At 53.0% G+C, this 22,397-nt stretch overlaps 1 protein-coding gene across 3 annotated transcripts in view; it reads right to left on the bottom strand.

The window, feature by feature from the left end:
- Positions 1–22,397, bottom strand: part of ADAMTS16 (ADAM metallopeptidase with thrombospondin type 1 motif 16) — a 150,348-nt gene that overhangs the window by 7,113 nt on the left and 120,838 nt on the right. For 2 of the 3 annotated variants that reach the window (XM_059173595.1, XM_059173596.1), the window contains exons 19-21: positions 2,455–2,656; positions 2,101–2,295; positions 548–772 (exon numbers count right to left, since the gene is read on the bottom strand). In XM_059173595.1, the coding sequence (XP_059029578.1) occupies positions 548–772; positions 2,101–2,295; positions 2,455–2,656 (622 nt within the window). The remainder of the gene's footprint in view (positions 1–547; positions 773–2,100; positions 2,296–2,454; positions 2,657–22,397) is intronic. The other variant, XM_059173597.1, reaches the window with a different exon arrangement.

The raw sequence follows: 22,397 nt of genomic DNA, 5'->3' as shown, positions 1-22,397 counted from the left end.
CCAGGCCCCAGGATGAGGACCGCCAGGAGCCCAAAGCAGGGATATGGGGCGAGGTGGGAAACGGTTAACCAAGCTAACGGAATTCTTCCTTCTAGCGGAAGGTGGTGTGGACAGAGCAGAGGCTGGGGGCACGGAAGAGCAAGCCTGGGCAGGCCTGGGCAGTCTGGGATGCTCTAGCCGCTCCCCATGAGCACAGCCTCAGGGGTGCTGGGGCAGAACGCGGAGCCACCAGCTTGTTCCAGATCCTGTACTTCCTCCCTGTTCACACGCATCTCCGGGGATGTCTTCCCAGCTTTTACAGAAAACAAGACACGTTTTCCCACACTTAACTGGGAACACGGCACACGGGCCCCGCACACCAGCCTTGGAGAGCTGTACCCACACCCAGGAACACGGGCCCTGCACCCACTCCGGAGAGAAGGGTTGGGACCTGGCTCGGTGGGTTTGGGGGTACACCCTTGCAGAAAGTTCCCCACCTAAACCAGCAACCAGCTCCCAGGGCAGGAGGTTTTGCCCACCACTGTGCGGGAACTGAGGGCCACCCTACCTGAGACCAGGGTGCGGCAAACCAGCTGGCTCGAGGGGGGCCGGCAGCGGCCTGCAGGGAGTGCTGGGGGCAGGGAAGCAGGGCGCAGGCCCGCTCCAGCTCCACGCCGGGCCGCGGCAGGTGCAGGCACTTCTTGGAGGCCAGTTCTCGGTATTTCCCAGAGACGTGCTTTTCAGCACACCTTAAGAATCTTTTCTGTGTTCCTCTTTCACACGTACCCGAGCACTACAAATGAAAACAAAAGATGTGAGTGAAAAATACGTCTTTGCTGGTGGCTGTGTCTTTTACATCACCCGCGAGTCAACGTCCGCTTGGATGCTAACGGAAGTGCAAAAATTCAATGAGACTTACTCGGCCTTTGCATTTTCAAAAGGCATTACGTATCCATCTTTTAAAAAAGCAGTATCTTAAGGTGCAGCTTTGGGGGCCTTAGGAGGGCAGAGCAAGCAAAAAACCAGAAAAAGTGTAGTTCTGAAACGTGACGGAGAAGTTAAAATGCTGTGCTGCTGCTCCTGCTGGAAAGTGCAAAAATCTAATACACGAGCAGGAGACCAGACCCCGGGGCACCCCCGGAGCTGCGCCGCCCAGCTGTGGCAAGATGCTGATCCCCAGAGCCGGGGCAGGTGGAGGACACCCAGGGCTCGCGGTCCTTCCCCGGAGCACCGAGCCAAGGCGGCAGGCATGCTTGGGGCACAAATCCATTCCTTCCCCGCTGGGAAGAGCTCGGAGCTGGGGCTGTGGCTCACGTGGCCCCCGGGTAAACCACGGACAGTGAGCTGGGCCGTGGAGGCCCCCAGAGCACACAGGAGGACAATGTGCCCTGCGGCACCGTGAGGCCGGGCCCCGAGGGTCTCGGGAGAGAGGTCCCGGCTTCAGGCACTGCTGCCTCGAGCTCATGGCATGGGCGACGCTGAGCCCCGTGTGTGAGTCCCTCTGGCTCAGTGTCTGCAGATTCCGCACACAGGGGACCCCAGGGCGACATCTGTCCAGGTTCCAGCCTCATGTCCTGGTGGACGGCTTCCAGGTGCTTGCAGCATCTCCGGCCCCATGGAGGAGAGGGCTGGGGAGGCTCCCCTCTGTGGGTTCCGGGAGGAGCTCTGGCCTGCGCTCGGGCGTGAGATACTCAGGGCGACCCCCTTCCACCGGGAGGCCACCCGGAGATGGCACAGCATGGCGGCTTCCTCCCTAGGGGCTCGGACCCCTGTCAGCATGACGGCTGTCCCCCCCCTCATCCTGGCCTCAGCACTGAGTGAGCGCGGGCCTTGTGGATGCTGCTGGGTGATGTGCTTGAAGGATGTGGCTGGAAAGCCCCGAGCATGCCCAGCAGAGCGCCGTGAGGGGCCGAAGCCCAGAAGAGTGGCCTGAGCTTGGGAACCAGACTCAGAGGAAGAAGGCCTGGAGGGAGAGAGGGAAGCAGGGAGCCCCAGAGAGGGGAGGCGGCCCCCAGGCGAGAACTCAACAAGGTTCCCTCTGGATACGCGTACCCGGGACCTGGAGCACTAGGGGACTAGGACCGGGAGCGCCCGCCTGCGACCAGGCCCGGGAGCACGCACCTGCGACCAGGCAGACACAAGCCACTGCAGCTTCTTGTGCTTGTGGCAGCGCTTGAGCAGACAGTCCTCGTGAGTCCTGGGCTTGGGCTCCGCGCCGCAGGCGGCGTCCGGCAGCAGCAGTGCCCTGGCGGAAGGGCTGGTGCTTTTACAGGCCACGGACCTCTTCCGCCACCCCTTCCCGCAGGTTCGAGAGCACTGCCCAGGAAGAAAGGGGCAGAACCCCGCAAGGAGTCCGTCAGACCTAACCAGGGGTGGGGGGATCCCCCCGCAGGCCCTGCAAGTGTCCGAGAACCCAGCTCTGCCACCCGCCCGAGGGGGACCCGCGGTACCCCCATGCGACCCTGTCCCACTTACCTCTGCCCAGGGCCCGGTGCTCCAGGAGGGCGGGCAGCTCTGAGAGTGGCAGGTCTGTCGGCTGGAGGGCACGGGCTGCGGACACAGGCTGGCCGCCACCCGCTCCGACACGGAGTTGGCCCGTCGTGTGCACTGGACGGGCCGGCTCTGCGTGCCCCCACCGCATGTCCGGCTGCAGGAGCTCCAGTTCCCCACCGACCAACTGGGAGGAGACAAAGACAGCTCAGTGAGGGGCGCCACATCTCCCGCAGACACAGCAGGCTCACCTCACCAACAGCCCCCGGCACGGGGCCATTTCCAGTCGCTCTCCAAGCCTGCCGGGTCCCGCAGCTCCTCACCTCCGTGATGAACAGCCCTGTGCTCCTTCCTCCCTCCCCGGCTCCGTCACCTGCACTTGGAAATGACTCCCCTCCACACAGTGACCTGTTCTGCCCTCTGGCTTGTTTCTAGGTGGGAACGTTTACAGGTGTGCAAAAGGAAGGCCCCGTGTGTCCCCAACCCTGCAGCACGTGAAGCAAATTCCAGACATGGATGTGTTCCAGCGTACATCTCCGGAAGATGAGGCTTCTCTGGTTTTTAAAACAACCGTCAGGTCATGGTCCCGGCGTCCTGGGATCGAGTCCCACATCGGGCTCCTTGAGCCTGCTTCTCTCTCTGTCTCTGCCTGCCACTCTGTCTGCCTGTGCTCGCTCTCTCTCTCTCTCTCTCTGACAAATAAATAAATAAAATCTTTAAAAAAAAAAAAAAAACAAAAAACAAAAAAACAACCGTAATACCATCGTGATATCTAAGAAAATTAAACCTTAATGTCCTATTGCTTGTATTCTTATTGTTCTATTCATAGATTTCTTATTATATCACTTCCTACCATACTCTTCAGTATCGTATTGTTCACGACTACCACAATGTTCAGTGCTTCGTCCCCAGCTGGGTTGCGAACGTCCTGATTGGAGTTTGTCTGCTGGTTGGGAGCCCGGAATCCACAGAATCCGCTCTTCATGACCCTTAGCGGGTCTTTTTTCTCTTTGCTCTATAGGTTCTTTCTTTGTCCGTCTTTCTATTCCATTAATTGGTTCCAGAAATGACACGGCGCACCGTGCTGAGTCTCCACATCCCTTTCTGATGGTCACAGGAGCTGCCCAGGTACATCTCTGTGGTTTTGCTTCGCGTGTTCCTCTGTCCTCCGCATGTCCTATAACTTGGCAGCTGGCTCCAGGGGCTGGGTCACAGTTGGGTTCTATTATTTACATATATATTTCTTGTAGGATGACCTCGGCTGTGATAACTTCCAGCTGGAGGCCCATAACGTCTGGTTGTCCGTCTTTGAATTTATTAGAAGCTATAGAGGATATTCTCTCTCAAAGCGACCTTTTTTCTTTTCTGAGTGTGAGAGTATTTTTTGTTGACACGCATGTCAGCCTCTGATGGGGAGGGATGGACCCAGCTCAGCCAGAGGCACCACCGTTGGGTGTCAGACAAGCCTGAGATGGTCTACAAAGCACCCGCTGGATGTGTACAAACCCATCGCAGGAGGCCCTAAGGTGCACACTCTCGGGTGTGAGGTCCTGAGAGGCAGGAGGGGCAGAGTTGAAATGTGGCCCAGGCACGGGGGGTCCTGTGGTGAGAAGACCTTGGGCTCCTCCTAGTCTCCAAGAGGATGTGACAATTCTCACTCTTACTTGTCTTCCCATTCAGACTGTTCAAGCAAAAACTGGAGATTCTGCAGGTAACGTTGGGCCCCGCGGGGCTCCACCGCGCTGGTTGTGGAAAATCTGCTGTGACCGCCAAGGAGCAGCACGGTCTTCATGTCGCAGGCGGCGCGACAAGCCCATCCTGCAGTGAGGGGCACGGAGGGCCTGCCGCGCTTCTCCGGTGCACATTCCCACCCCGTGCCATGGGTCGTGATGAGGGACATCCTGGGACAGCAGCGCCCGGGAAACACCTGTGGGCCTGTCCCGGCTGGACCCACAAGGGGCTTCTGTCTGCCTAGCAGCCATCCCTGAGTGTGAATTAATCCAACAGTGATTTTCTCCCAAATCTTGGGGGTAAAAAAGGGGGTCTGGGAAGGTGCGCCACTTTGTCCTTTGGCTCTGTGACCCTCCCTCCCATGTGCCTGCTGCCCGTGAAAGTCACACTCTCGTCAAGGAGCAGCCAGGAAGGCCTGGTGGGGGTTTCACCCGACGCCGCTGAGAAGCAGCCCATGCGAATGAGAGGTCCATGAGGACCGAAGCAGGGGAGCCGACTTGTGCAGAGAGGGCCCCGAGCGGAAGGCAGAGAAGGCCCAGAGGACTGCTGGATCGCGCCTCTCCTCGCTTCTGCTGGGAGTCTCTCTCTGAGCACGTGTGTGCGCTGTTTTAAACAGAAGTGAGGGCGGGCAGTATATGCAACTCCTGAATTCGGGGCTTTACAATTTGGGTGTGGGGCCTGCTTAAAATAGAAAAACCCAACAAAACTAAATACATCTGAGAAACTATTAGAGCCAAGACGAGCCCAAGAAGACACAAGCAGGTGTGAGTGTCTTAGGTTCCTGAAACGGAGAAAGAACATTATGTAAAAACTAAGAAAACCAGAATAACCTGTGAACGTTAGTTAATAATGTATCAATGCTGGTTTATTAATTCTAACAAATTCCACCATGCTCATGTAAGATGCTAATAATGAGTCAGTTCAGTGTGTGCGGCGGGGAGGGCCTTGGGACTAGGTGACATGGGACTGTCTGCTCAGTTTTTCTAGAAACCGGAAACTCTTCTAAAAAATTAAGTCTATTAATTATTTTATGAGTTAATTGTATTTTCATATTCAAGTAATAAAGAGGAGGTTAAAAAAAATCAGTATCTAAAACACGCATTTTTCTTACACAGCGAAGCCTTCGTAAAGGTATTTCTGAGTTGGTGTGGACTGAGGTATGGGTCGGAGTCCCTGTGACTAAGGCAGAGCCGGGAGCGCCCGGGGACTGAGTTTTGGGAATGCAGACAGACGGGAAGGAGAGCTCCACGCCGCGGGAGGCCCCCGGGCATGAGGACGCTGCCCGAGTCTGGGTACGCTGTGCCTGCCACAGGTCTGAGCAGAGCACCCATACTTTCCCTCACGCTCTCAAAGGGGCCGGGACTCAAGCCGCTGCAGAGCTGATACCTGGCCTCTCGTGAAATCTGTGACCAGCGCGGTCATGAGGGCAGGGCGGGGCTGGCGGCGACGAAGGGGCCGTCCCCGCGCTGCGTCCCCGCCTGGCGCAGGGAGCTGGCTTAGGCTCCACATTTCTCCTGACGCTGGTCCAGGGAGCTCAGCCTGCTGCACACCGACGTTCCTCCTGGACGCAAACGACTGTGCCTCTAAGAAAACTGTAAAACGGTAACGCCACGTGTTAGCCATCTAAAAAGGAACTGCCGGCTCTGTAGGGACTGATCCAGATCAGCTGTGGAAACGGTCTCACTCTTCAGAGTCGAGGGGGTCAGTGATCTCTCGTTCGCCGTCAGCCACGGGCGAGACGCACCCTCGTCGGCGCGGTCCGTCCCGGCCTCGTGGCCGCGATGGTTCCTCCTCGGAGGCCTCGGGCGGCTCTTCCACTGTCCCCCCGTTTCCCACGTTTGGTCTCCCAACCCCGCAGAATTATACATTCTAATTCGCGTGTCCACACTGGCGTTGCAAGACATCTTGGCTGCTCTCGGGCGTTTCACACGAGCTCGTGAGTCTTGTCTCCACCATCGTGAGCTGTTCCGACTGGGTCCGTCCATTCTCTGCCTTTCTCTTAGCTGCGCGTCATTAGGAAATCCTCCCCAGCAAAGATCATCCACACGGCGTCTGGAAGCGCCAACTCTGTTTCGTTTCACAGGCAGAACTCTGGGAAGCGTCTTGATTTCAGCTCAGGAAAGAGTCAAACTCCCAGCGGCCTTGGGCTGGTGTCTGGCGGTTCCCGGAGCAGAAGCCAGACGTGCCTGCTCATGTTCCGGCGGCGGCACTCACCACGCTGGGCTCTGTGTCCCTGCAGTCCGCCAGCTCGAAGGAAGCAGGTGGCTGCTGTACCACCCGCGTCGGCCGGGCTTCCTGGGCAGGACCTGGAGGACTTGTACGTTCCCGTCGAGGGCTCCCTGTCCCGACACTCCCTGTCCCCATCTCCCGGCACTGCAGAAGGGAGTGGGGGTACTTAATGGCTGTCTCTCGCAGCCCAGGCAGGGTTTCCTGCAAATCCCATGTTCAGCCATCAGGGCCTCCTGTTGTCACCAGTCATCAGCTGTTGCTCAATGACATGACTTTCGCTTCTCCATTAGGAAAATAATTGTAACATTTTGGTTTTGATTATTGAAGGTTTCCTCTGAAAAGGCAAATCCCCAGCAAAGGTATTTGAAGCAGCACCCGGGCAGCCCTGGGTCACCACTGCCGCTCTGACGCCACGGCCACTGTGGCAGGGACCAGGGCTGCTGCCGAATTAAGGCTGAGTCCCAGCCAGGGCCGCCCAGGGGCTCTTGTGCGCTGGGAGACCAGAAGTCTCGCAGACAGCGTGTGACTGCTGACTTCATTTTAGAACTTAGTTCTTGTTTCTTTTTTCTGTCAGAAAGGGGAACACGCGGAGCAGTGGCTGGCAGCACCTGCCGGACGGCCGAGGCAAATGTGAGGCGCCCACGGCCGGATTTAGCTGCAGGTAGATGGGCCGTGAGCACGGGACACGGTGAAGAGGAGCATAAGCGATTCAGCTGTGACCACGGGGCGGCCAACCTGCTCTGGCCGGCTCGGCTCCTGGCAGTGCACCTGCCATGTTCCAGCAGGCCACGCTGAGTCCAGCCAGCCACTCTGACCTTCCCACAGCTCCGCCATGACCTCTGCCACCATAAGCGTGTGCACCCCCAAGCTCAGGCTTCAGGGCTCAGGGGTGAGGTGGCTTCTGCTGTGGTCTGACAGGATGGGGACTGTGTGACTTGGGGGTAGAGATGGGCATGTCTTCATGTGCAGGGAGTTCAAGGCCCACCCCACTTTTCTCCTAAAATGACACGTTTCAAAGACAACAATGTGCATCTGACGATACACAGATGTTGGCTTGAAAAATCTGCCTTTTTTCATAGGAAAAACATCAGCCTCAAGTTAAAGAGCACAGGTAGGCTGGACACCAAAGACACAAAAGTGGAGATCAGGAAGAACTGCCATCCCGAGCCCAGCCTGCAGGACGCCATGGGCCCCGAGTGCACCTGCCCCGTCTGCTGCTCTGGGGATTTGTGACAGTCTGTGCCAAGGCATTTCAACAGAATGCAAAGGTGCCTGCTACTCTGACAGGATCAGAACCAGGCCTCCAGCTCTGCAGGATCTGATGATCCTGGTGTCGCTGTAGCCAGAGTCGCCACTTGTGTTCTGCTCACACTCCAGCGTCCAGAGCGATGCGCTCATCCCCACTACATCCAGGCTGGAGGACTGAGTCCATCAGAAATGACGGCAGCAGGCCCGACACGCGTCACTGCTCTGCTACCGTCACGGTCTCTGTGCAGCAGGTCCTGGACGCAGCCTTCCAGTGGCAGCGCTCACTGCCAATCCTCCTTCTGGTTTCCACGGCAGACGGGGAAGAAGAGGCTGAGCACTGGAGCTGGGGAGGACCCAGCAGCCACAGGTCTGGGGAACCTGAGCCCCAAGGAGCAAGGGCAGCCGCTGATGCATCTGCAAAGGCCACAGGGAGGCGTGGGGGCCCCTGGGATACTCTCTGCTCAGAGTAAGAGCATCTTTTCCATCTCAGATTTCTCCCTGGGGCGCCTCCCTCCTGCCCTCCTCCATGCCAGCTGCCTCGATGACAAGCACTTCGGCACGGAGAGGCGCGTTGGGGCGGCTGGTGACTACGGACAGAGGCGCGTTGGGGCGGCTGGTGACTACGGACAGAGGTACGTTGGGGTGGCTGGTGACTCCGGACAGCAGACAAACCAGCAGTCTACAGCAGACTGCACACTCACAGAACAGGGGGTCCGCCCTCCACTTGACTTGGTCCAACATCCCGAATCCTCCTGCCTGGAGTGTGAGCGAAGGGGCTGACAGGACCTTGGACAGTGGCCCAGCCTGCGCTAAGACAGAGGGTCCTAAACCTCAGCCGGCTTGTGAGGTTCTCCAACACCTCTGTGTTCCCGGTCTCTCCTCTGTTCCACAGGAACCACATATCAGGGGTGGGAGCCAGGAATGTGGATTTTTACCAAGCCCTTCCTTTCCTAACCTGGTGGCCTGGGTGACCAGCGGGGTTAGAAACACGACTCTAAGAAATGCAACCCCCGGCTCTTCTTCAGGACAGTTCAGGGCACTGGCTCCAGAGTTCAACACTGCCCCCCTCCCTGCATTCCTGGGGACTCATGTCACTACTGCACTATGAAGAGATTTAGGATGCGCCCACAGAACCCGGGGCTGAAGAGCCTGGTGAATGGATTCTTTGCAGGTACTTTCATTCCCTAACACTGACGAGATAGAAGAGCTGCCCAGGTTCCCCTGGGGACCAGTGCCCTGGCTCAGTGGAGGGCTCCTGCTTTGTCAGATGGGGCCGTACAGCAGGCTCCAGCCCCAGACCCACGGCTGGGCTGCTGCGGGTACAGTGTCATGCCAGCTTAGGCTCCTTCCCCAAGGAAGACCATCCCAGAGCCAATATTTGAGGAGCTGGGATGAACGGCTTCCGACCTTGAGACGAAGAGCTCTGAGAAGTAAAGGAACAGAGCCCAGTCCCGCTCCCTGCCAGGCTCCCAGACACCCACCCGGAGGGGTGCGGACCCGTCCCTGTCCTAGCACAGCTCCATGAGGCACGGTCTTGCAAACTCACATTTTGCTTGGACAAGGCAGGCTGTGATCATGGATCTATTCCTAACTGGGTACCCCAGCTGGTTCTCTGCTGGGCAGGGCCAATGTCACCTCCTACATCACATGCCTCGGATCTGCCGCCCGGAGGACAAAGCGGCTGGATACTCCAGGGTGAGTCTCTGTCCCGGAGGCTCTGTTTATCGGTTCTACTCCTCTCTGGACACCAGCCATGCTGTCTGCACAGGCTCCTCGCCGCCTCCCAGCCGCTGCCAACCTCAGGAAATTTCCCTCTTGTACCTGCTCTGAATGGACCCGTCAGACTCATCAGGCCTTTCCGTTCTCTTGGCAGAAGAACCCGGCCCCTGCCCACACCGTGTCGCATGCCAGCCAAGTGTCTGCCCTGAGTTGTCAGCGTCCTTCTGCTACCGTCCGGTGCCATAGGAGTGCATGTGGGACCAGCCGCGCCGGCACACGCAGTCTGCTGCTGTCGGCGGAACTTGTTATTGGAATTAAGAAATACCATTAAATTTGGTGTTGCTCGATGAAACGTGAATGCGGAAGCTGAGAAGCTTATTTCTAAGAAAACTGAGTAGAACGTCTGGAATGACTCAGTAGAGACCATTTAAACAGAGCTTAGCCGAGCCTGAGGACAAAGCGAAATATGGAGAGAATAAAAAAATATAAAATGATTCTGCACTCGGATGAGGGGGGCACGTTTCACTCTTCTCTTCAAAACAAACCCAAATTGGACAGTGTCAGTAACAGGCACGTGATTGCAAATAATCAACTTGGACCTTCCCTAGGCAGTCCTCCTCCTAGGGATCCTTTGGCCATAGCTAAAAGAATCTGAAGGTGGATGCATGTTTTCATAGCTTAAGTGCAAATAAAGGTTCAGTGTGTGTGTGTGTGTGTGTGTGTGTGTGTGTGTGTATTTTTAAGTGATTTTCCCCTGGCTCTACTCTTTTCAGCAGTGGGACAGATAAAAGCTCCTCTTCTGTCTGGTGAGAGCCCCTGAATCCTGCCTAGGGAGCCCCTCGCCCACACAAACCCCTGCTCACAGAGCATCTCCTGGTGATAAGAGATAGGAACCTAGAGCCAGCCGTGCTACCTCAGCCCCTGCTGTCCTGTGTGCCCATTTCAGGCAGGGGAACCCTTCTGGCTTCCTCCCTCCAGCTCCTCCCCTGTCTCACCGGATCCGCTTCTGATTGCCCAGCAAAGCTGCTGCCTCTGGTCCATGTGGCTGAATCCGGGTTTGTGCTGGTTCATTTTATGTGCCACTAGGCTGGGCCATGCAGCCCAGATATTTGGTCACACGCTATTCTAGATGACTCTGTGAGGATCTGTTTTAGACAATGTTAACACTGAAGTCAGTAGACTTTTAATCAGCAGCAGATTGTCCTCCACGGTGTGGGTGGGCCTCGCCCGGTCAGTTAAAGACACGCACGTTTATCTCGTTATGTTACCTGTACGTGATTCTCGGACGTGAGTGGAAGTGGCGTGATAGAGGGATCGTGATACTGAAAGTTCGCCATTTTGGGATATTCACGATTATGAGAATTCTTGAGATAGTTCAGAATTACTTTCTAAAATCAAGGGTGGGTGAGGGATGAAGGAATATGGAAAAAATGTCCCCAAGGAGCGGTGACTGGGGACTGGATAATCTATTCACCATCTGAAGAAAGGCAAGTGGACGCGACCTCAGTTACATAAACTAAACTAGAGATGGCCCTGGACAGGTCTTCGTCTCAGCTGAGAACAGAACAGAAGTTAAGACCTCCGAGGGAAGAGTGTGGCCATCAGGAGCCACAGCGTGGAGGCTGATAAGGGACGAGAAGCTATTGCGAGTCCCCTCCCCAAACCCTATCTTCCAGAAGGAGAGGGAGGTGGATCCCCGCAGAAGTCCCGAGAGTCACCACCAACACCCGCTGAGTCATGGGAGAAGGAGGACCGTCGGGCCCCACAAGCTGCTCTTGGAAAACCCCAAACGGGGGTGGTTTGTGTCCCACCTTTTTCAGAGAATGCGCGCGTGAGGCCACCCACCACGCTTAGACGTGTCGGCCGCTGGCGAGGACGTTATACAATTTAGGTAAAAGCCAGATGTATTGATATAAGCTTGCCTGTTTATTGACCTTAAATCTCATTTACTTCTTTCTTTAGAGAAACTCTCTTATCCTGAAGGTGTGCCCCTTTCCTAATTGAGGGAGGAGAATAAAACATGTCATCCAGATTGCTGAGAAGACAGATGTACGAATACATCCGCCATCCAAATCCCCTTACGAGACGCCTGCATACCTACGGGAGGGGCTCTCTGGGCCGTGGCCAGGTTCGGGGCAGCATTGTCTATCAGGAAGCTGATTTGGCTAGGAAGACGTTATCTAGCCCCGCAGCTGGCCGACAACAGGCCAAAGGGCCAGATGGCGAATGTTCTCGGCTTGTGGGCCACAGGGTCTCCATTGTCACAATTCAAGCAAGCCACAGCAGGGATACAGCAGCTGGACAACTGGGAAGCACGTGGGTGTACCCGTGGCTCCCCCCCAACCTCACTGACGGTCATCAGACAGCCGGCGGCACTGGGCCGGCGGGCCAGACTTTGCAGAGCCCAGGCTTAAATTCAATTACAAATACCATGATTGAACCTGTGTGTAGACCCAGGAAGCAGCGGGCATTTTTATGGTAGCCAGGATGCTCTTAGAAGGCGGATGCCCTGAGTGTGGCCAGAGCAGATGACGGGCACACACGGCCCCCTTGTGGGAGACAGATGTTGGCCATAACACAGCACTTCCCAAAGCAACACACCCTGCACGTTCACTCTCGAAGCTCTAGCCAAATACTGGGGAATCTGTACGAGACCATGAGGCCTGCTCAGACCGAAGCGGGCGGCTGCACCCAGGAAACAGGAGGAACCTGCAAGCTGGGAGTCTGACGAGTCAAAGCCAGGCTGCAGCCCTGAGCTGCTGAGAGCTACGGATTCCTGTGGGCCAGGACCAGAAGCAGCGAGTCCAGCTCCCCGGCCCGGCTCTCACCGTCCTGCCCGCTCTGGGCCCCGCGCTATCCTTGGTGTTTACGCTGGTCCATCCATTCACACACACACTGGCATTAATGTTGCCGGCGAAATTCTCATCTTACAGATGAGGAAATCGAGGCCCAGGGACAGAGAGAGGCTTTGTGGCAGCCCCTACGGCTCTGGATGGTCAAGGTCATGCAGCTGGCGTGCAGCTGGCGTGCAGCAGGGCCAGGGGTAACAGCCTGTGAGCCTGCATTCTTACCCACGCTGCTGCGTGCTGCTCCCAGAACAGAACTGGAGATTCTGATGGGAGGCCATTCTCCAAAGTGACCCGGCCCTAAGAGGTCCCAGGAACCATGCAGGCAGTTACGCATTTGCTGGCCATGACCTATTTCAGTTGCAAATGGTGGGACATGTGTCTATTTCGTCATCACAGATGCGAGCTTGCTCCCCTAGCTTTGTCCCAAGCCCAAAAAACCTATAGTCAGACAATGAATCCAAAGAAAATTCCTATTCTTTCTTCTCATAGCTAAGTGTGCACACAGGGCAGTATTTGGAAAAGTCCTTAATGATTCGGTATTGAATCGGTGTCCACATACTTAAGGCTGAGCTCTTTCCAAACAGTTTTTCCTTCCGTGTCGCAATGTCAGGTTTCCTATAACACCTGAAAGATCTCTCCCTGCCTCTCAAGAGAACCTTTTCGGTAGTCTCTGGGAAACCTGTGTATCGCACATAAACTTAACTATTCATCAACTGGCCTGGGTTCATTGTTCTTTCTTTTAAACATGAATGACCTTCCCAGAGGAGAAGGTTTAATTCATACGTTGAGGTGCAAAGTGGGACGTAAATCACGGAAGAGTCACCAGCTGCTGCATTCCGACTCCCTTTTTCTGGATTCCTGTTTCTGGGGAAGGGGCATTGGTTCTCCCTCTGTTACAGAAGGTGAACTCTCTCCGCTGTGGCTTCTTCCTTTCCTGAGAAGGATTTAAACTGATGGCCTCATTCCTCCGACAGTTTCAGGGTTTTCAGGTATTTCTGCTTCAGGGTTTCTTAGATGCTGACTCCTAGATAAATACTCCGGAATGATCTTCTCCAGACTCATGAGTCAATTTTCTAAGAATGCTTTCCAGGTGGCCTCGTCCAGAGTCTGGGCCTGGATGGCAGCCACCCAGCCCACAAGGTCTGGGCTGGGGGCCTCGATCAGCGAGGGCTGGCGACAGAGGGTTTCTGTACGGAGTTGCCGGAGACCGTCACCCGGGGGCTTTAAGAGAGAAAGCGAAGACGCAGATGGAACCCATGTTTGACAGAGGTGGAGCCGGCGAGCAAACCAATGCCTGGGATGCGATCTGTATCCTGCACAGAGCCTCTGGCACAGTCTTTGCTGTCAGCGGAGATAATAAGAACACTGAGGTCACACGGTGACGTCAGGTCCATGAGCTGTCCTCATGGGTCTCTGAGGGCTTAGCCCATGAAATTGAAATAAAACCGGTCATCTCATTTCCTGGCTTCTTGTAGTTTAATTTATGAAAGCAGTGATGACAGCTGTATGGTGGGAAATAGGAGGTCTAAACCTGAAGAGAGGGGTCGAGGCAAGCGTTCAAAAGTGGAGAGAAATGATGGCCGACAAATTCTGCAGCTTCCACAAAATGACGGCAAGATGGGATTTTTTGCAATGATTGCTAGGAGTCCCTACATTTTATCTGCTAACTGTCAAACGGCTCCCACACGGAGGTCCAGGGGTGAAAGCAGCACAGGCTGCGGACGAGTTTCCTGGCCAGGAGATGCCGCAGGCAGGTGCCCACCAGAAACACCAGAAACACAGGGTCAACACTGGATGGATGAACAAGGTCAGATCAATCTCATTTTCTGCAGGGAAGATTTCTCAATGTGGCACCTTAAGATTAATAGGATCCAGGAAATGAAAGCACAGAGTATGGAGAATAATACTCACGTAGACTCGTGTCTCCCACCCCTGGGAAGCCCCTTCTCCAGTTGCATTCACTCTTCCTCAAAACCCGTGCAGATCGGTCTCCTTTTCTTATCAAGTCTTAGGAACCCACTGATGGCGTTTTATCCCCATCAGGGAGGTCTTATATGTTAACAAATACTGCAAGCTTGTTACACATTAAAAAAATAATAATAATTAAATAATATCGGTACCTGTTAGGATAGTTAGTTAATTAAATAATTATTTGGTCAAATACCGTTATGTCTTTGGAGTCAACATCCTGGTGTAAAGCTGCAGATACTACTCACAAAGCTTATCAGATGATTCGTGTTGTAAATGTCATATTGATCTACTGCTCTTAGAAACACTGGAAGGTGAGCAGGGATGTGCACACCACAATCTCATTAATGACATTTACTGTATTATAATTGATATAACTTATTAGTCTACATCACAGAAGATCCTAGCGATCTGACGGTACTTACATCATGTACAGGGACATGAGAAAATGCTGTACTGTGTGTCTGAATGCACTCACAAAAGTTCAGGACTTTTACAGTGAGTCAGGATAGAGGGAAGCCCCTATTTAAAGAGCACATTTTCTAGCTCGGCTGTTTTAGTTGACTCAGATTGGAACAGCGGCCAACCAGTATAGCATTTCTGATCATTCATCCTAAATACCATATGCGGAGCAGAGAAACGCTGTCTGGGTAGTTCGGACAGCCCTGTGATGTCTTTCCTTAACTGCCCATGTGATGTAAAGTCTATACACATACAAGCAGCTGTGAGAGAACTGCATTAGCATTCAGGCACACGGGAGAGAAATCTGTGGGAAATTCAACTCTGTGAACTAAATAAAAGGGTCTCCAATGGAAGAACCAGTGAAGGCGTCTGAAAATATGGAAAAAAGGCTTCATGTGTGGCTCCTCACATAGCATGAAATGACATTGGATGGTCTTCAAAATCTTACTGTCCTAGAGAAACCATTATGTGTCCCAAGCCCAAAAAACCTATAGTCAGACAATGAATCTGATGCCCAAATCTCTCTAGTCTGTGTAGTTCCAGTGCTAAGGACAGCTAAGCGTCACTGAGATAGATGCGTCATCTGTATTACTGCATTAAATCTCACAGGAAATCTGCACGGGAGGTACAGTGATTATGCCCATTTCAGAGATGGGAAGCTGGAGGGCTGGACACTGAGGAACACACTCATGGATCTGCAGGAGCATGGGATACAGCCAGGATTTCAGGCAGGTAGCCTGGTCCTAGCATCTGTGCTCTGGCCCCTGTGAGGCCCACCACTCTGAGGCTACCTGGAGGCATGTCACAGATGTGGGTTACAATGGGTCACAGTGGCCCTAGGACTGTGTGGGGCATTGCCAACACTTTTTTTTTTTTTTTTAAAGATTTGTTTATTTATTTATTTGACAGAGATCCCAAGTAGGCAGTGAGAGAGGGGGAATCAGACTCCCTGCCAAACAGAGAGCCCGATGTGGGGCTCCATCCCAGGACCCTGGGATCATGACCTGAGCTGAAGGCTGAGGCTTTAACCCACTGAGCCACCCAGGCGCCCCAGGAATTGCCAGTTCTGGAGGAACACTCCACGGGCACCAGCCTCTGCAGTTGTCCGCACTGTCTGGGGGACAATTCACGCTGTGGTGGATCAACTGAGCAGATTCCGAGTGAATGTCTTTGGTCACCACAGATGGGCCACATAATTATTTGATGGGCGTGGACCACTCTTCAGTAGCTTGATAAAGAAAGCACTTATTTCTGACACTCTTTTTTTTTTTTTTAATTTAAAAATCACGGCGGGCATTTTGGGAAAGGAGGTGCGAATGACGCCGCACGGAGACCCCTTTACCAAAGCCGGATACACGGTCGAGGAGCTCTGACCTGTCAAAAGAGCCCAAACAGAAAGACGAATCACGCCATAAGCTATCTACACTTGTTCCAGAAGGCACTTGGGGGGAAAATGGACTAGAGGAGCAAGGCCAGGACGATGGAGACCAGCTTCACTCTGGGTGATAAAAGACTCGTCTGGAAATGCCCTGCTTCCAGCGGAGCTGGGGAGAAGGGAATCTTAGTGGAGCCTAGTCGAGATCATAGAGGAACCCATCCGACAAGAGGTCCATGGGAAAAAGATAGCACTCAAAGAAAAGATTAAGAAGATAAAAATATTGTGAAAGAAGACTCACTGTATCGAAGAGAATTCTGCGAAATAGCCTAACTCTGTCAGGAACCCTAAGAGAGAAAGAATTGTATGAAGGAAGACCTCAAGGAAAAGCTGAGACGACAGGATGACATTACAGGGAGCAAGAGGAGAAGCACCAGGAAGATGTTCCAAGGTGAACAAGGGGTAAGGCGATCTGTGGTTTAAGGATCCTTCTTGAAAAGTCTCCTGGAGATACACTCCTGCTGGCCAGGGAAACATTTAAACTACTCACCTGAAGAATGAGAAAGTTAGGGGTGCAGGGACTGGCAAGGCCACTGTTCCCACTTAAGTAGACCAGTAAGATTGTAACACAGAATGAACACGTCCTCTCTATTGAAGGAATAGACTCCATGGTATGAAAACCATAATAAAATTAAAACGAAGTCAAAGCTAGACAATTTAACAAAGATTGGGGCCTGAGCCAAAGTCTGATGAGTAGGAAACAAAAGAAGTAGAAATAAACCAATGGCCTTACCTTGTCCAACAACAGTCTTACAGTTCTAGTTTGCTTTGGGACATTGATAAAAAAGGAGCAGGGGCAGGGGGAGGGGCAGGGGGAGGACGAGGAGGGAGTGGCTAAAGCAGATCATTTTAAGTCGCACGGGTAACTATACTGGGATTTGAAAAAGGTTGTGGGTTTCCTAAAAAAACGTAGAGGCGAACTAGGGAAGACCATTAATCCAAAGTCAGCAAACAGTAGGGAGCTATTTAAAAACCACAAATAGGAAGCCACCACAGATGGAAGAACTGATAGAAGACATATGTACTGAGAGATCCCTCACCAACCCACAAACCACTCTCTGGAAATGTGCACGGATTATAAAAGCAAACTACCGAATTAAGGCAGTCGCACACTCCAACGCAGGGACTGATGGGGTCAGGGCAGGAACGCTGCCCGGAGCCATCAATCACTCATCGCAGGTGTCGAATGACAGGTGCTTTCCTTCTCTTCACCCTTTTAATGCCCCAAGAGCTCACTTGCCCGAATCACGGGCACACGTCCCAGTTCAATGTGTTCCAGTGACTTGGGGGCTGACACTAAGGCCGTTACACACACACTCAGAGCCTTCAGAGCACATTCAGTGGTGTCTGTGCTGCCTCTCGGCTCCCGAGAGTTTCCATCTTTGACCTGTAAAGCTCGTGGACCTGCGTGTGTAGAAAGGTCTGAGGTCCAGATCAACGGACTAGTCCCCGAGGACTCTGCAGCTCTGTATCCTGGGGTGCGTGGGGTGGGGATAGGGAACAGGACTCCACCTGTGCTCTGCTCAGAACCTCACACACTCTCAAAACCAGATTCATTAGTGTTGTTTCTTTTTTCTCCTTAAGATCTGTAATTTTAGAGAGAGAGAGAGACAGAGACAGAGAGACAAAGGCACAGGGAGGAGGGGCAGAGAGAGAAGGAGAGACTCGAGCAGATCTCACGCTCCGTGCAGAGCCCGACTCCAGGTTCACTCTCATGACCCTCAGCCGAAATCAAGAGTTGGACCCTCACCCAGCTGAGCCACCCAGGTGCCCCCATTAATGCCTTTCCTTAAAACCTTTCCAAGTCTGTTGTAAAACTGTTATTTCAGGAAGAAAAGGAATTCACCAAAATTCAGTAACTGAGAAAATACAAACTTGAGAAATTTCATAATCTGATGAATCTGAATGGAAGGGGCAACTTCTACCAGACGGAGAGCTGACAATGTGGACACCTTCCAATAAGATCGGGAAAAGGACTGATGCGTTGTACTTTTATTCTAGAAGCACATGCTTTTGCAGTTAAACTGGGGTAGGTAGACAAGAGGTATAGACATTAGAAAATGAAGCCAAAATTATCATTATTGGTTTATGATATTAAAAATATAAGATTACTGATTGAAAAAAATGGAAAATACAAAATTTAGTGTCTGGTGACAAAATTAGTGTGACTTTATAAAATCATAACTTAAGTATAATGGAATAAAGATTTTATTCATAGCAGTAATAAAAATATGGAATATTCAGGGAAATATAAATGTTCAGTCACTTAAGTAAATAAATCTATGACCTTTCCCCAAAGAACCTAATGACCAAAACTGAGTAACAAAGAAAAAAAAAATTGGTTCTCAGTAGGTGACTTCCGTTATGTTAAAGATTTTAATTTTGTCTAAATTACTCTACTAATGCAATGGAACTCTAATCAAAATTTCAGAAGGATTCTTTTTTTTTCCTTAAATTTTTAAACTTGGCAACCTAAATATAAAGCTCATATGGATCAAAATATATTCAAGAAGACCCAGAAAAATTCTAAAAAAAACAAAACAAAAAACAAACCCCACATGGTTCATTAAATGCTAGTCATCAAACAGTGAGATTCTGAAATAGAAAAGTAACCTGGAAAGGGAGGTTACGGCCCGGAGGCAACTCCGTCTATGGGCTAACTGGAAAGGAGCCGGCCTTCCAAATCAGTGCACAGGAGACGCGTTTTTCACTAAGTGGCGTTGGGGTCGATCGCTGGGCTGTGGAAGAAAAGCTGTGGGACGTGGACTTCGTTCTTTCTGCCAAAATACATCCCATTTTCATCAAGGTCAAATATTTGATGTAACCAAAATGTCTGAAGGGAATATGAGTAAATATTTTATAATACTAGTGTATAGAAAACCTTCAAGTTATATTATATCAACAAGAAGCTATGGAAAGTAAATAAATCTCCATTGCATAGTAATCTAAAAATTATGTAATAATAACAAAAATGTGCCTAAGAAGGCACTCAACAAATTTCCATAGGGTTATCCCGAGAGCCAGGATGATGTGTTGAGTGACCAGTGTTCCCCCCACATCCTCGGAGGGCAGGACACGGCTGCACAGAGGGACACAGGATCAGCTGGGATTGCCCTGAGCACACTGGGATGTCCCATGACCCTTCTTATGGGACTTTTGTTTTCTTTAGTCCATATACACAGGTAGACACACACACACAGAGACGTATGTATGAACACACATGAGTTAACATCTATTAACACGCTATTTGCTTTGATCACACGTAGTTTCCTAACAGGCACACATGTGTGCACACACAAGGAGAAGAACCAAGTACACGTAAGAGGTGTCAAATATACATTCATACTGATTCGTTTACATTCGAAACGTACACGACTCTGATGGGCGGCTACGGCGTGCCTGTGCTGGGCCCCTCCCCGCGCGACCTCCCGTGGCCGTCTGTCGGAGGGACCACGTCTCTCCTGTGGACAGTGACAGTACTGACTGGAGTTCTGTGAGCGTCACGTGCATCGAGCCCTCATTTTAGCAGGGGTGAGTCCGTCAGTGTCACCACCACCACGGCTGGGGTGGACCCAGGTGTGTAGGGCCTGGAGCGTCCAGGATTTAGGCCACTCTCCGCTGAAAGCAGTGAAAACAAAGCTGGGAGCCTGAAGGAGAGGCGCCTGTGTGTGCTCTGGAGGCTCCGTGTCCCCCCCATCACCGACACCCCTGCACGGACACAGCCGTGTGCTCTGGAAGCTCGACTTCTCAGAGTCACTGCTGAGGGCCCGAGGGCGCCGATCACTGGCGATGAAAGAAACCGCTGTGTGAGCATTTTCTATCGTGATTCAGTTGATCTTCCTTTCGCACACGGAAAGCGAAGTCAGGATGACCCAGCCCTCCGGTGGCCTGGGCCTGAGGGAAAGCCCCAGAGATGGGCCAATCCTACATCATTCGAGGCACATTGCTCACCCTACGGGTAATTTGTTTTCCTCTCTGCTCAACACAAAACGGATTTAACCCTGGACTTGTGTAAAGATTTCCAATGAATTTCCTCTGTATTTCTACTGCCTTTATGTGGACTTGTTCCTTCTAGTTATTACAGTGAATGCACCAGTAGGGCACATGTTTTGGGGACCTTCGGACTACTGTGCTGTCACTTCAAGCATCAACAAGAGAGGTCTTTGGTAACACGCTGTGGACTGAGGACAGAGGACTGGCTGTGTTCCCCAGTTTTGAAGGAGGCCAAGGAGGAAGCTTCGGCTGGAGACGTGTCTCCAGAAGACCAGGAGAGCTGTGGGGGTGGAAGGCTGAGACCCCAGCCCATCCCCTTCCCCACCGTGCTGGAGGGCTGGACGCACCTGCCACCTCCCCCCACCCGCCAACATGCACAAGTCTGACGACAGGACCCTTTCCTGGAGAAACTGATGGTCCCAGCGCAAAGACACCGATGGTGACAGAGCAGCTGATGAACCTGTCTCAGCACTGGGAGTGTCTACTGCACGTCTCGGGGTCTCGGTCTCTACGTGCCTGGGAAATGAGGATTATGCGGAACCGGCGGAGGACAACAGCAGGACACAGGGAACCACCCCCTCGCTGCTGGAAGAAAGGGATATGGAGGGAATAATCTGTGCGGAGGGGCAGAGAGAGAAACAAAGGAAACATGAAAGAAACAAAGAGAAAGATAGTTCGGTCTTGCAGTGTGAGGTGCCCTGGACACCCTGCACCCCTGCTCACACCACTCCCCCTCTTCCTCCTTGTTCTTGGTTCTCATCACCTTCTAGAATGTTCCATCCTTTAAAACAATATATTTTGTTTATTGTTGACTGTGTCTCTACCCAGATGAGCTCCCCCAACAGGGACTCTTTTGAGTCACGAACGAATCCCCAGTGTCTGGCACATAGCAGACGCTCCAATTAGTATATTGGTGAAAGGAATCGATGATTTTATATCCCTTGGGGTTTATGTAAAGAAATCTAATCGGGCAAACTTCAAGCCATTATTAACTCCTAGAAAATATAAAGTTCTCACATACAAAAGGACAGAGTATCAAGGTGACACCGAGTCGCTGGGCTTTGTTAAGCAGGACGCAATGACCGGCGGATGGGCCGGAGCTCGGGAGGCTCTCGCTGCGCCGTGGTCCGGGCGGAATCCCACTGGGAGCGGAGGGACTGCCGACAGCACGAGAGGCTTCCTTCTTTCTGGCTCGACTTTTGCTAAGCCTCGTGGTTTGTTTCTCAAGCTGCGTGTGGGGCAGACGCGGGGTCTGGTCAGGACTGAGGCTCAGGGCGTGTGACTCGCTGGGCCTGGCTCGGGCACCGGCTACTCTGAAAGCTCATGGGGCGGCGTGAGCCATGCTGCCCTGTGCGTGTGGACACGGGAGACACCGCCGCAAACACGCGCCTCCGGGTGAGGCTGAAAGACGGGCTTGAATGACTGACTCTGAACCCAAACTGCTCCTCCCCTGGGCTCTCCCCCCACCCCCAAAAGTACAGCGGGGGACACAAGCCCAGCCTGAAATGACAAACTGTCCTCCATGTCTGTCCACCGAACAAAGCCCCGGTTCTTTGGTCATTAAAGCTGTGTCTCTCGAAACACAGAACTTAATGATGGTTTGGCTTGGAACACCAACCGAGGACACGCTCCTCCAACGGTCCGAGGAGTGCACGTGAATGGGACCGAGACACTCTGTGCGGGGCAGAGCCACCTGCCTCCAGGAGCCTCGAGAACACCACGGTGCTGGACACAAGGATCCCCCAGGACGCCATTGAGTGGCCTCCAGCAGCCGGCACTGCGGCCTCCCGGGCCGAGCTGCAAACCATCACTAGGTCGCTCACACTAGGTATCCGGACTTGGAAAAGAAAGCACACCTTTCAACACTAGAGAACAACTAAGTCCTGTCACATGGGGACCAAGCCCAAAGTCACCCGAGAACACAGGCACAGGGTCGGCCCCTTTCTGAAATGGAGCTGGCCTTTCCCCGTTTCACGGATCAGCCGTCAGCTGCCAAGCACCGGCCTTGTGCTCTGCAGCCCCGGGCAACCGAACGCCGGACCTTCGGGGCTGGGCCGCGCTTGGATACATGTATTTTTCCTGGCGAATCACTGAATTGAGATGAATTATAACCTGTTTGGTTTCTTTACTTTTCATCCTAATCCTGGTTAAGCCAACTATGCCCGCCACGTCTGCACGCATGCCCAGGCTGATGGCGCCGGCGTAGGGCCTGCAGGCCGCTCGGGCCTCGTCCGGGGGTCGGGGACGCACATCCCTGGTGCGGTCACTGTCCCACCGAGCGCTCTCCTTCCCCT

Source organism: Mustela lutreola, chromosome 5, assembly GCF_030435805.1.
Source record: "Mustela lutreola isolate mMusLut2 chromosome 5, mMusLut2.pri, whole genome shotgun sequence".
In the NCBI taxonomy this organism is placed as follows: domain Eukaryota; kingdom Metazoa; phylum Chordata; class Mammalia; order Carnivora; family Mustelidae; genus Mustela; species Mustela lutreola.
The sequence above is the reverse complement of the archived record's forward strand: the minus strand, read 5'-3'. Positions and strand labels throughout refer to the sequence as shown.